Raw genomic sequence first — 13,817 nt, 5'->3', positions numbered from 1 at the left:
CGTTTCTTCTCTACTTATACCCGCACTTCAACTCAGAATCCACTTCATCCAACGTGCCTCCCACTATAAACACCTGTCCCATCTATCCCCAAAGCACACACGAGTCTGTCCTAACCACCATACCCCCGCTCAACTTTGCACTCCGAGGCCTACCGTAGTCTCCTTCCCCTATCCAACTCTTTAGCCCAGCTGATCCTCCCCAACACACCTCCCGTCTCCAGGTCTCCTAATATCATTCCCGTCTTCTTCAGACCCCATTTGCCCGCGCAGAACCGCGGAGTGCCCCAGCTACCCCTCTTGCTGTCGCCACCTTCCCCCAAACCCCCTCCGTCAAGCCCCTCTCCCAGATGCTCTTCCCCAAACATTTCCGCAGCCGCTCTCCGACAACTGCCCCAAGCTGCTCTCTCACTCGTCGATTCTACAGCGGCCCCTCACCCACCCTTTCTTTTCTCTCCCCCAATTCCTGCCCCCGAAGGTCTACTTATTTACACTCCCGCCCCCCTGCCTGCTCGAGGCTTCCCCCTGCTCACTCTCTACCCCAGTTTTTCCACAGACACAAGCTGCCGCGCAACACCACCTCAAGTCCAGCCCCTCTTCCCTTTTCTCCACACAAGGCCGTGCTTACCGGACCAGGCCTCGACTCGCCCCCCTCACTCTCCGTGTAGCTTGAGTTCCCCAGACCGAATCATAACAAAGCTCTGCCCAAAATGGCTGCCCGGCCCTGCCCGGCCGGGGGCCGGAGAGGGCGGGGCTACTCACGAGGAGGGGGGGCGAAGAGGGGAGAAACACACCCACTTGGCCCAGCCCGTGCCAAGCGTCGGGCGCACGCGCAGTCCCTTTCGGCTGCTCGCGCTCTCACTCACCAAGCCAGCAAAGGCTCTTCAGGACGCTCGCGCAAGCACACCATTTCCACTGTGCGCATGCGTCTGTTATCGGAGGCTACGGGCAATCAACCTGCAACTGCTACTTCCGTAATCCTGCGCGCTTTTCCTTCTGATCCCGCCCAGTCTCCAGTTGCAAAAGTCTTGCGGCCATAATGAATCCTGGAGTTTGTTTTTAATTCTTTCTACCCCAGCCAAGCAGCGCTGTAGACACTCCATTCTTAAAGGGGCAGACACTCATTCACTGTCTTTCAAAAAACTTCGGGTCATCAAACAAGCTATTGTTTCGCCTCCGAGAAACTCGCAGATTATTGCAGATAGACATGCAAAGGGTCTCAGTCCATTTGCATGTGTATAGTTTACTACTGATCAGCGAGCCCAATGGGGCAAAGTGCTCCAATACAGACTCCATAATCATGTTGTTGTTGTTCAGTCGTTCAGTCGTGTCCGACTCTTCGTGAACCCATGGACCATAGCATGCCAGGCCTTCCTGTCCTGCGCACTCTCCCGGAGTGTGCTCAGGTTCATATTCATTGCATCCGTGATGCTATCTAGCCATCTCATCCTCTGCCGTCCCCTTCTCCTTTTGCCTTCAGTCTTTCCCAGCATCAGGGTCTTTTCCAGGGAGTTTTCTCTTCGCATTAGGAGGCCAAAATATTGGAGCTTCAGCTTCATTATCTGTCCTTCCAATGAGCACTCAGGGTTGATTTCCTTTAGGATGGACTGATTTGACCTCCTTGCAGTCCAGGGGACTCGTAAGAGTCTTCTCCAGCACCACCGTTCGAAAGCATCAATTCTTCGGCGCTCAGCCTTCCTTATAGTCCAGCTCTCACAGCCATACATTACTACTGGGAAAACCATAGCTTTGATTAGACGGACCTTTGTCGGCAAGGTGATGTCTCTGCTTCTTACTATGCTGTCTAGGTTTGCCATAGCTTTCCTCCCAAGGAGCAAGCGTCTTTCAATTTCATGGCTACAGTCACCGTCTGCGGTGATCTTGGAGCCCAAGAAAGTAAAATCTGTCACTGCTTCCATTTCTTCCCCTTCTATATGCCAGGAAGTGATAGGGCCAGATGACATGATCTTAGTTTTTTTAATGTTGAGTTTCAAACCAGCTTTTGCACTCTCCTCTTTCACCCTCAACAAGAGGCTCTTGAGATCCTCTTCGCTTTCTGCCATTAGGGTGGTATTGTCTGCATATCGGAGGTTGTTGATAATTCTCCCGGCAATCTTAATTCCGACCTGTGATTCATCCAACCCGGCATTTCTCATGATGTACTCTGCATATAAGTTAAATAAGCAGGGCAACAATATGCAGCCTTGTCGTACTCCTTTCCCAATTTTGAACCAATCGGTTGTTCCATGTCTGGTTCTTACTGTTGCTTCTTGACCCTCGTACAGGTTTCTCAGGAGACGGGTAAGGTGGTCTGGTACTCCCATCCCTTTAAGAATTTGCCACAGTTTGTTGTGATCCACACAATCAAAGGCTTTAGCGTAGTCAATGAAGCAGAAATAGACGTTTTTCTGGAATTCTCTTGCTTTCTCCATGATGCAGCGAATGTTGGCGATTTGATCTCTAGTTCCTCTGCCTCTTCGAAACCCAGCTTGTACTTCCGGTAGTTCTCGGTTCGCATACTGCTGAAGCCTAGCTTGTAGGATTTTGAGCATCACCTTGCTGGCATGTGAAATGAGCGCAATTGTGCGGTAGTTTGAACACTCTTTGGCGTTGCCCTTCTTTGGAATTGGAATGTAAACTGACCTTTTCCAGTCTTGTGGCCACTGTTGAGTGTTCCAGATTTGTTGGCATATTGAATGCAGCACTTTAACAGCATCATCTTTTAGGATTTTAAATAGCTCGGCTGGAATACTGTCATCTCCGCTAGCTTTGTTGTTACTAATGCTTCCTAAGGCCCACTTGACTTCACTCTCTCGGATGTCCGGCTCAAGTTCAGTGACCGCACTCTCATGGCTATCAGGGACATTCAGATCTTTCCTGTATAGTTCTTCTGTGTATTCTTGCCACCTCTTCTTAATCTCATCTGCTTCTGTTAGGTCCCTGCCTTCTTTGTCCTTTATCATGCCCGTCTTTGCACAAAACGTTCCCTTGAGATCTCCAGTTTTCTTGAAGAGATCTCTAGTCTTTCCCATTCTGTTGTTTTCCTCGATTTCTTTGCATTGTTCATTTAAGAAGGCCTTCTTGTCTCTCCTTGCTATTCTCTGGAACTCTGCATTCAGTTGGGTATATCTTCCCCTTTCTCCCTTGCTTTTCGCTTCCCTTCTTTCGTGAGCTACTTGTAAAGCCTCATCAGACAGCCACTTGGCTTTCTTGCATTTCTTTTTCTTTGGGACGGATTTTGTTGCTGCCTCCTGAACAATGTTACGGACCTCCGTCCATAGTTCCTCAGGCACTCTGTCTGTCAGGTCTAATCCCTGAAATCTATTCCTCACCTCCACTGTATATTCAGAAGGGATATGACTGAGGTCATACCTGAACGGTTTAGTGGTTTTCCCGACGTTCTTCAATTTAAGCCGAAATTTTGCAAGAAGCAGCTCATGATCTGAGCCACAGTCAGCTCCAGGTCTTGTTTTTACTGACTGTATGGAGCTTCTCCATCTTTGGCTGCAAAGGACATAATCAATCTGATTTCGATATTGACCATCTGGTGACGTCCATGTGTAGAGTCGCCTCTTGTGCTGTTGGAAAAGAGTGTTTGCTATGATCAGCATGTTCTCTTGGCAAAACTCTATTAGCTTTTGTCCTGCTTCATTTTGTACACCAAGGCCATGCCTGCCTGTTATCCCGGTGATTTCTTGACTTCCTACTTTAGCATTCCAATCCCCTATGATGAAGAGGACATCTTTTTTTGGTGTTAGTTCTAGAAGGTGTTGTAGGTCTTCATAGAACCGATCAACCTCAGCTTCTTCGGCCTCAGTGGCTGGGGCATAGACTTGAATTACTGTGATGTTGAATGGTTTGCCTTGGATTCGTACTGAGATCATTCTATCATTTTTAAGATTGTACCCCAGTACTGCTTTTCCCACCCTTTTGTTGACTATGAGTGCTACTCCATTTCTTCTAAGGGATTCTTGCCCACAATAGTAGATATGATGGTCACCTGAATTAAATTCGCCCATGCCTGTCCATTTTAGTTCGCTGATTCCCAAGATGTCGATGTTCAATCTTGCCATCTCATGTTTGACCACCTCCAGCTTACCTTGATTCATTGATCTGACATTCCAGGTTCCTAAACAATATTGTTCTTTACAGCATCGGATTTTCTTTTCACCGCCACAGCTGAGTGTCCTTTCGGGTTTGGCCCAGCCGCTTCACTCTTTCTGGCGCTACTTGGAAATACCCTCTGCTCTTCCCCAGTAGCATATTGGACACCTTCCGACCTGAGGGGCTCATCTTCCGGCGTCATATCTTTTAGCCTTGTGATACATTCCATGGGGTTTTCTTGGCAAGAATACTGGAGTGGGTTGCCATTTCCTTCTCCAGTGGACCACATTTTGTCAGAACCCTCTGTCATGCCTCTTCACCAAATACAAGAGCAAATTGCCGTGTCAGTCAGACCTTTATATTCCTATGAATAAACCAGACCTAAATAAATGGTAGGTCGACCCAAAATAATGTAATTGACAGTGGGCTAGAATATTTGTGAATCATTAAAAGACAAACCAGAAAACACAAAAATTTGCAATGTGAAACTGAGCTACATAAAATGTGCAGACAAGCACTGGCCAAGGAAACTAATTTGCAGACTCCACAATAGCTGCAGTTTTCAGTACAGATTCTGGAATGCTGTCACTGATCAAATGCAACAACTCTAATATAAATAATTAGGTATTGGCCCCTAAACCCTTTTAAACAATTCAAAGGAAATCGAGAGAGAAACCAGAGAGTCTGGCCCTCCCAAATGGATTTAGGGTTAGAATAAATCACAGCAAATAATTCTGAATGAGCCAAGAAAGATGGCAGCAGTAAACAGCTTTGCTTAATCTGTGTTTTTAAATATAGAAAACAATACAGAAAGCAGCAACAGGCAGCTATTGTACCCGATACCCCACTGTGCTGACACAACGCTACCTACTTTCTCCACCATGCCGTCAGGCAAAACATGCTAGCTCCTCAATGGCTCCCATACATATCTCACAGCTTTCCATCACCAGATGTGTTGTACAGAGCTAAGTGATTTCTGTAGTACACCAGCTATAATAAAGCTATCAGGCATAGGATAAAAGTTGAATTTATTGAAAGCCAAGGAAAAATAGGGAAGGAACTTATATTTTATGGCTGCCTGAAAATAAAGCAAATTAGGTTATTTATAAAGACCTTATGTGAAATATGCTGTAAAATGTGTGTTCATTGATGTGTAGGATTTATTTAAATGTTTCTACAACGTATTTCCATAGAAAAGCTGGAAAGCGCTCAGAGCACCTTACAGTAAGTTTGGCTCCAGCACCTGGAATTATCAATTCTATAATGTAATGTAACTGTTCCCTTCAAATGCAGGGTCTTCCACGCTTCCTTATTGTGGAAGACAGGGTGAGACGGCAACTTTTTCACGGTGTGAAGCTTGCCTTAAAGACAAACCAGAGGAAAGCAATACTTAAATCCTCAATTGTGCAGATAAAGGCTCAGAAGCGAAATAAAAGTATTCCACAGAAATCACACCTAAATTGTTTGATAGACATCCAGCTGAGTAGATCAAATTAGTATTTAGCTAACTAGGAGCAGGCTGCCCAAGTTTGTGAAAGCTGTGCGATTACTACACTGCTCAGCAAATTCTATTCTAGTTTGATATGGGAATATTTTTAATACCCATCTTTTACACGTGTCCTTAAATTCTAAGCATTATATCCATTAACACCTAAATTTTCTGCGTAGGGCCAGTATACACTTTCCAGTCCAACAATGTTTGCAGAATTCCGCCCAAATGCATCGCAATTCTCAGGGTAAGACGTGCTTCCTGCAGAGGGAGAAACACTAGAGAGAGGCAGTTAAATTAAGAAGAGCTGATGGACACGCGTGTCTCCCTTAGTAAACAAAACTGGGCAGTAAGCAGTGTAGCCTCTGTTTCAGTCCGAAAGCCCTAAGCAAAGACACGCACACCCGGCGGGCTTAAATCAGGGCACAGGAAGTTCGTTTTCCTTCCGGTAATGTGGGGGTTGTCCTCCCATTGCTTTTGCGGTACCCTTTTAGAGCACGCCGGGGAATACACTTTATCATCCTGTAAAGGATATCCTTACCTTGCGCAGTTTTAGGAAGCTTGTTGGGTTTTTTTTTTTTTATCCTGCATGTTCCCTTTGGATTCTGAGGAAGTTTTCTGTGAAATCGCGTCTTTTCTCTCTTTCTGTTACGGCTGAAAGTTAATAAATAACTAGGTTGAAACTAAAGCTCAAATTTCTCATTTGGGTTCCTCCACTGGGTACTTGCTCCTCTCGCAGTTCCTTCGACTCTTCCCGGCTACTAAGAGTGAGTATCTACGGTCATGTAACAAGTGCGGGGGGGGGGGGCACATGGGAAAGTGGAGCAAATTGCCAGCCGGGTGGCAATACTCGGATGTCTCAAAGAATGTCAGAAAGAGGAGGGAGAATGAGTCTTTGCTATAACAGCTGAAGAGAGGACAAGAAGCAGCGTACTTCCAATTATACCCGGTAAAGCAAAGTTCTGCATAGGAGCAAGCATGCACAAATATGTCAGGGATGTACCCTGTGTTGGGCCAGGTAGGCTCCATGCTTTAACAGCTCTACAAATCTATACTAGCATTGAAAAATGCGAACTTGCCTTTGTTCGAAGTTTTAAATTTGACTCTACTTTTGGCCAGGTTGTGTTAGCTCTGTCTTGCTCAAGCACTGCCATTGCCTCTGAACATTCGTGTGTGTGTGTGTGTGTGCGTGTGTGCGTGTGCGCGAGAGAGAGAGAAGCGGGGGGAGTAAATGGTCATATGTAACTATATGCCAGCTCTTTTGTTTTGAACATCTTTGCTTAAAGGGGGGGGGGCATTAGTGCTGCAGGACTTGTGGATAGTGTCACAGATGTATTTAAAACAGATTTTAAAGTGAGGCAGAAACTTTCCCCCCACCCACCCACTACCCCGCTACAGGGTAGTGCACAGCCCAACAGCATGTAACTATTGTGGGGATTGCAAATCTATGATGCCATGTTGCTGCCATAATTTGGTTGGTGGCAGGAAGTTGTTTCAAATAGTCAAACCTATTATGGCAGCATTGGCTGTTGGGCTGTGTGAGACTTCACCTCCCAAGTATTCCTGGGATATTCTGGATCTCACTTGCTGGGGGAAGATTGCTACAGCACATCACAGCAGTGTGGTGGACCGAACCTGTCATCAATGCACAATATTCCAGGTGATGTAATCCACAGTGTATATTCAACTAATCTCCCTATCTTTCAGGGTCAGTGAAAATGTTCCACCTTCTACAACGATGTTGTTTCCAAATTCCTTCTAAGGTAAAGTTCTCCCAAACAGTTGTATTTTAAAGGCCTTTCTGTACAGAAACCCACATTACTTACAGACGTGAAAGAGGACTTATCTGTCAGAATATCTAGCTTGTTTCGTATCTTGCGTGAAAGGCAAAAACCTTCACATATTTAAAATCTAACATTTTAAGGATCACAGTTTAAGAGCTACTATATTGGGGTTCAGTGAATCATATGGGAGCAGCTGATGTAGCATTGTGGGTGTGCATGTGGTTAGTCCTTTAGATAGGAGTCCACTGGGAAACTCAGGTAAAAGTAGAAGATATATATCACTATCCTAGTATAATCAAGTCACACAGAAAACATTTTCCATTATCATTCTAGAATATTGTTCAGAACAAAGTTATGGCTGAGACCAAGTTGGTTCTTTAAGCTATTGCAAGCCTTAGTGACCTCAAATACTAATGTATTTTTGCATTTGTAATTGCAGATGGTGCACCTTCAAAGACTTCCAGAGCCTGGAAGGTGCAAGGCTGTCAGCTCTGTAATCCCTTTAGAGTGTGGCGTAGTTGTCCTGCCAAAATTGCAGCTGTTTAGGCAGGTATCTGCTACCATAACCAAAACACAGAGCTTTCATTCCTCCTCCTGCAGATGGAAGAAGAAAAGGCCCACAGAATCTGCTCCCCGCCAACTGGAGTTGTTGCGATATGACATGCTGTCACTTAAGGATTCTCCAAAACCTGCCATCTACTTGAGCATTGCAGGATTAATTCCATTTGTTTCAATCCCATTGGTAATGGCTATTCTGAAGGTCTCTTACTCAGAGTTGGTGTTTGCTCATATTGCATATGGTGCCTGTATAGTATCTTTCCTAGGAGGCATCAGGTGGGGATTTGCCCTTCCAGAAGGCAGTCCTGCCAAGCCTGATTGGATTAATCTGGCTAACAGTGTCGTTCCTTCACTAATAGCCTGGTGTGCCTTGCTTTTCAAACATGACCCCACTCAAGCCGGAATCATGGTGATAATTGGTTTAGGGATAGCCCTGCATTATGACCTTACTCTCCTTCCCACCTATCCCAGATGGTTTAAAGCCTTGAGAGCAATCTTAACTATAGTGGCTGTATGTTCTCTCGTTGCCACATTATGTATTGTAAACATTTATCCACAGAAACATCTAGGTCATGATGCCAGTGAAATGAAATAATTGAAATAAACAGCAAAAACTGGAATGGCTCACAAGCCAAAGCCTAAAAAATTACCCTGTCTTATCTAAAAATGAACTGTAGCTCCTCTAGGAAGACTGCTGAGAGAGAAAATGTAAGTTCAATTATCTGCTTATGTCCTTGTTGGTGTAGCTATGGGCTGAAAGAAGAGCAAGCTAGCAGAGAGGGTAGGTGCTGAAGGCCTCAGAGGAGCTTTACACATGATTGCAAAGGAGTTTATGCATCTCCTTCTATGATGAGGCGGGTAAGCTGTAACTATGGAACTCTTCTGTCTCCATGTACAAGCAAATGTACATGTACTCCTTTGCACCTTATACCAGAAATATGATTTATACGGGCTTCCTCTTCCCTCACTTCCTGATAATGTGAAAAGCTGCTTTGATGCACTGAGTATTGAAAGAGCACCAAAAAATGTCTAGTCTGATGAATACTGCAGTTGCTTAATTGTAGTATTAAATGACTGTGGGATGCTCTACAGGGAACTGTATTGCCCTTTCTGTAGGCTATTCAAATGTCACAAATTAATTGCTTTTTAAGCTACAAGTTAAATTACCATGTTTCAAGGTAGGCTAATTTTTATTTGCTATCTTTCTCTCCTTTCTGCAAGGTTTTTTTTAAACTAGCCTGAATTACTACTGCCTATAGGCAGAATGTTATTTCATTAAGGCTGCAATCCTATACCCACTTACCTGGGAGTAAGCCCCATTGAACACAATGGGAGTTTCTTTTGAGTAGACTTGCATAGGAGTGCTCTGTAAGACTATGATCCTAAGCTCCTGATGTTGCAGTAAATTTCGGCTTTCAGTTGAACTTGCTTTTCACTCAATTTTAACCATATTCAGTACTAAAACGCATTCAAACCAGTTGCACTTTGTAGCCTTAAAGCCTACTCCTAGGCATTTCTACACCAAAGTTTTACTGAGCACACGCCTTAAAAAGCATGTATAAAATTGCAGCCTTAAAGCTTGACTTCATTCCTATACTTCTGAACTTGCCAAGACTATTTCCGGGTGTAAGAGGCAATAAAGTGTAGCATACTCCAAGGAGAGTAATCACTTAGAAGTTAGGCATTTGAGCAAGAATGTAACTGCCCTGCTGGATCAGACTAAACATCAGTCTAGTCCAGCATTCTCTTTCCAACAGGGGCCTGGTCATATGCTTCCACCAAGCTCACAAGCAGAGCGTCAAGGCAACATCCCTCCTCTTTTATTGGCTCCCACCAGCATAAAATCTGCAATAGCACCTGTGTTCATAAAGGTTCTGTTTAATTAGCCCTGATACCAAGACAAATTCATTGACAGTATATCTTACAGCAAAATCCTATACATATCTACTCATAAGTAGGTCTCATTGATTTCAGTTAGGCTTACATCTAGATAAGCATATAACGAGTACAGTCCTGTGCATACCTCCCTGGGAGTAAGTCCTAAGGAACTCAGTGGGACTTACTCTTGAGGAGACATGCATAGGGTTCTGTTAGTTTCTTAAGGGTGCAATCCTAAATTGTCTAAGATACTAATCACGACTGCATCTGGTACTAGTTAATTTATTTAGTTAAGTATTCATTGTGGGAGTTCCCTGTCTTAGTTACCAAATTCATATACTGCTTTTCACCAAATAGTGTCAAAGGGGTTTACAATAAAAGCTTGAGCCTACTGCCAATCAACTTCAGGGAATGATGTTGAGAAGATGTAGTATATGAAATTAAACATTTTGGGTCCCATTGTCAATGGCTGAGCTCCTCAAGGAATATCTTATTAAAGAAAAAAATCCTGTATTATATTTATTAACCTGCAACAAATAGTTCTTAAAGCCTTTCTCAAAAGCCTACTCAACAAATGTTCACTGAGGTGCAGCTACAAGTGGAAGTGATTAAATTATGGGGCCACCCTAAGACTAAGGCTATAAGGAACAAGGCTAATTAAATTCAGCAAGTTATTCATGAGTAAACACTAATAGGATTGAGGTGTAAAGTATACTAGTAGACCTACCTTGAAGTACAGTCAGTTAAAATAAATAGGACTTAATTACAAGAAAACCAGCCTAGGATCTAAATCTAAGCATAATTAACATGAAGTTCAAATAAAAGTTGTAGAACTTCTCTGAGGAAACGATCTGACATCAAGGAATTATTATTTGAGAGTGATTTTTAAAAATGCTTTCAAGGGCCCAAGACCACATAGCTGAATGTGTTTTCATTACATATTTTGTAGAGTGTTCTGGTACAGAGGATAACCTTTAAACATGTGTTGTCTTTTTTAGTTTAAACTGTAAACAGCTGCAATAAGCTATGCATCTTTCATGCTGGTCAACATTAAAAAGTTATTCATTTCTTGTGCTGGATACTGGATCTCTGCTTGCTATGCTTACAAAAGAAACAGCTTAAAACAATTCCAGCATTTATAAACACCCCCCCCCTTAAGAACTTCAACAGAAAGCTTTAAGGAAACAGTTTTGAGTCCAAAAATCTAATCACTCTGTTACCCAAAATCTTGACTATACAGTTCTCTTACCTTTGTGGATGGACTGACTGCTACAATTCCATAATGACACATAGTACAGTGAAGATGTTTATTGCACTCAGCTTCAAGATATATGGCAATTCTTTTGATATCAAGAGCACATATACCACACTAGCATTTCTATTGTGCTGGACTTGTAATGGGGAAAATGTCTTCTAAGGGTGTAATCCTATGCATGTTTAAACAGAAAAAAGTCCTATAATTCCCAGCATGCCCCAGTTTTCTGTCTCAACATGCATAGGATTGCATCCTAAGTGGATGAACACACATTGTAGTAAGATACCCTCCCTCTCACCTGTTCCAGACATGCAACACTATTGTGCTTGTTCTTTCCTACTTAAAAAAAACAACCCAAACCTGCTGTCCATGAAATGGCTTTCATCGAAGTGCTTCTAAGATTCCAAGCATGTTTAGTTTAAAACAAATTCCTTTTAAAGCAGTAGGCCTTACTTCCAAGTTAAAATGTGTAGGCAAATGAGTGCTATTAGTGGCTTTAAAAGCATGGGAGAAATCATATGAGAATACTCACAAATGACAATTAAGATATGAGCACTTTGATAACAATATATCTGAATCAGCATATATTGTCAATATTCACTACTCCATGCCAATAACATGCTTTTGAACTGTGGTGCTGGAGAAGACTCTGACGAGTCCCCTGGACTGCAAGGAGGTCAAATCAGTCCATCCTAAAGGAAATCAACCCTGACTGCTCATTGGAAGGACAGATGCTGAAGCTCAAATATTTTGACCACCTAATGCGAAGAGAAAACTCCCTGGAAAAGACCCTGATGCTGGGAAAGAGTGAAGGCAAAAGGAGAAGGGGACGGCAGAGGATGAGATGGCTAGATAGCATCACCAATGCAATGAATATGAACTTGAGCACACTCCGGGAGAGAGCGGAGGACAGGGAGGCCTGGCGTGCTATGGTCCATGGGGTCACGAAGAGTCAGACATGACTTAACAACAACAGTACTCAGTCATAAATATCGATGCTTATAGACACAAGCATTTCTATCAGCCAAGCTGCAGAGACTGAAAAAGTATTTTAGGTATGACAAGTGCACAGCGAAACCCAGCATCTTAAGTTCCTGCCACTCCTCCTGTCCAACTCATTTCTGGTACTTACTATAAAACATTAGTGCAATCGCTTTTAACTTTATACAAGTGTTCATTTCAGCATGAAAGCACATGGTATGAGGTTGATCCCTTGTGAGTCAATGGGCACAGTCAGGAAGAATGAAGGCAGCTTTGTCTTAAAAGTCATTATACAATATTTCAATTGCCGCTTAGGTGCATAATTCTATTGTTAAGAACGTAAGAAGAGCCATGCTGGATCAGATCAAGGGTCCATCTACTACAGCATTCTGTTCACACAGTGGCCAACCAGCTGTTGACCAGGTACCCACAAACAGGGCATGAGCACAACAGCACCCCCCCACCCATGTTCCCCAGCAACTGGTGTACATAGACTCACTGCCTCTGGTACTGGAGGCAGCACATAGCCATCAAGACTAGTAGGCATTGATAGCCTTTTCAGGAATTTGTCTAGCCCCGTTTTGAAGCCATCCAAACTGGTGGCCATCACTACTTCCTACGGTAGCAAATTCCATAGTTTAACTATGTGCTGTGTGAAAAAGTGTTTTTATCTGTCCTGAATCTCACCAATCAGCTTCACAGGATGACCCCAGGTTCTAGTGTTTTGAGAGGAGAAGAACATCTCCCTATCCACATTCTCCCCACCATGCATAATTTTGTAGACTTGTCATGTCTCCCCTTATCCTCGTTTCGAAGCTAAACAATCCCAGCTGTTGTAACCTTCCCTCATAGGGGAGATGCTCCAGCCCTTTGATCATTTATTTGCCGTTTTCTGCACCTTTTCGAGCTCTACAATATCTTTTTATAGGTGTGTATACCAGAACTGTACACAGTATTCCAAGTGTGGCCGCACCACAGCTTTGTATAGGGGCAGTATGGTATTGGCAGTTTTATTCTCAATTCCTTTTCTAATTATGCCTAACATGGAGTTTGCCTTTTTTTTTTCTTTTTTTACAGCAGCCGCACACTAGGTTGACATTTTCACTGAGCTGTCCACCACAACCCCAAGATCTCTTTCCTGGCCAGTCACCACTAGCTCAGATCCCATCAGGCCATACTTGAAGTTGGGATGTTTTGCCCCAGTGTGCATCACTTTACACTTGCTTACATTGAACCGCATTTGCCATTTAGATGCCCATTTTCCCAATTTGCAGAGATCGTTTTAGAGCTCTTCACTTCCCTCCATTGGGAGAATTTACCATTTATTCCTACTCTGTTTTCTGTTCTTTAACCACTTACTGATCCATAAGAGAACCCGTCCTCTTATTTCATGACTGGGAGTCTTTGGTGAGGGACTTTGTCAAAAGCCTTTTTGAAGTCCAAGTAAATAATGTCTCCTGGATCACCCCTGTCTACATGTTTATTGCACTCTCAAAGAACTCAAAAAGGTGAGACAGGACTTACCTTTGCGGAAACCGTGCTGATTCTTTTTCAGCAGGGTTTGTCCTTCTAGATGCTTCCTAATTTTATCTTTAATAATGCCTTCAACCAATTTACCCGGACAGGCATCAAGTAAACCAGCCTGTAATTTCCCGGATGCCTTTTCGAAAATTGGTGTTACATGGGCCATCTTCCAGTCCTCTGGTATAGAGGCTGATCTTGGGGATATGTTGCATATTTTGGTTAGAACACCAGCAATTTCATATTTGAG

General features: G+C 43.4%; 2 protein-coding genes across 2 annotated transcripts in view; one reads left to right on the top strand and one right to left on the bottom strand.

The window, feature by feature from the left end:
* GPBP1L1 (GC-rich promoter binding protein 1 like 1) overlaps positions 1 to 723 on the bottom strand; it is a 37,846-nt gene extending 37,123 nt beyond the window's left edge. Inside the window, exon 1 of the mRNA XM_084852649.1 lies at positions 626 to 723. The gene's annotated coding sequence lies outside the window, so the exon portion shown is untranslated. The remainder of the gene's footprint in view (positions 1 to 625) is intronic.
* Positions 724 to 6,037: 5,314 nt separating this feature from the next.
* TMEM69 (transmembrane protein 69) lies at positions 6,038 to 10,882 on the top strand. The gene is made up of 3 exons (XM_084852648.1): positions 6,038 to 6,357; positions 7,298 to 7,353; positions 7,814 to 10,882. Exons 2-3 carry the CDS (start codon positions 7,309 to 7,311, stop codon positions 8,525 to 8,527), a joined length of 759 nt encoding a protein of 252 aa, XP_084708774.1. The 5' UTR covers positions 6,038 to 6,357; positions 7,298 to 7,308; the 3' UTR covers positions 8,528 to 10,882.
* Positions 10,883 to 13,817: the final 2,935 nt, after the last annotated feature.

Source organism: Heloderma suspectum, chromosome 4 (genome assembly GCF_057233095.1).
Source record: "Heloderma suspectum isolate Gila_16-S chromosome 4, 16-S_ref, whole genome shotgun sequence".
Lineage (NCBI taxonomy): Eukaryota > Metazoa > Chordata > Lepidosauria > Squamata > Helodermatidae > Heloderma > Heloderma suspectum.
The sequence above is the reverse complement of the archived record's forward strand: the minus strand, read 5'-3'. Positions and strand labels throughout refer to the sequence as shown.

Bases quoted from the DNA above. Each gene is read 5' to 3' on its own strand.
- TMEM69 (XM_084852648.1), top strand. From the start codon at position 7,309: ATGTTCCACCTTCTACAACGATGTTGTTTCCAAATTCCTTCTAAG. The intron at 7,354-7,813 runs GTAAAGTTCTCC...TTGTAATTGCAG, and splicing joins GTTTCCAAATTCCTTCTAAG to ATGGTGCACCTTCAAAGACT.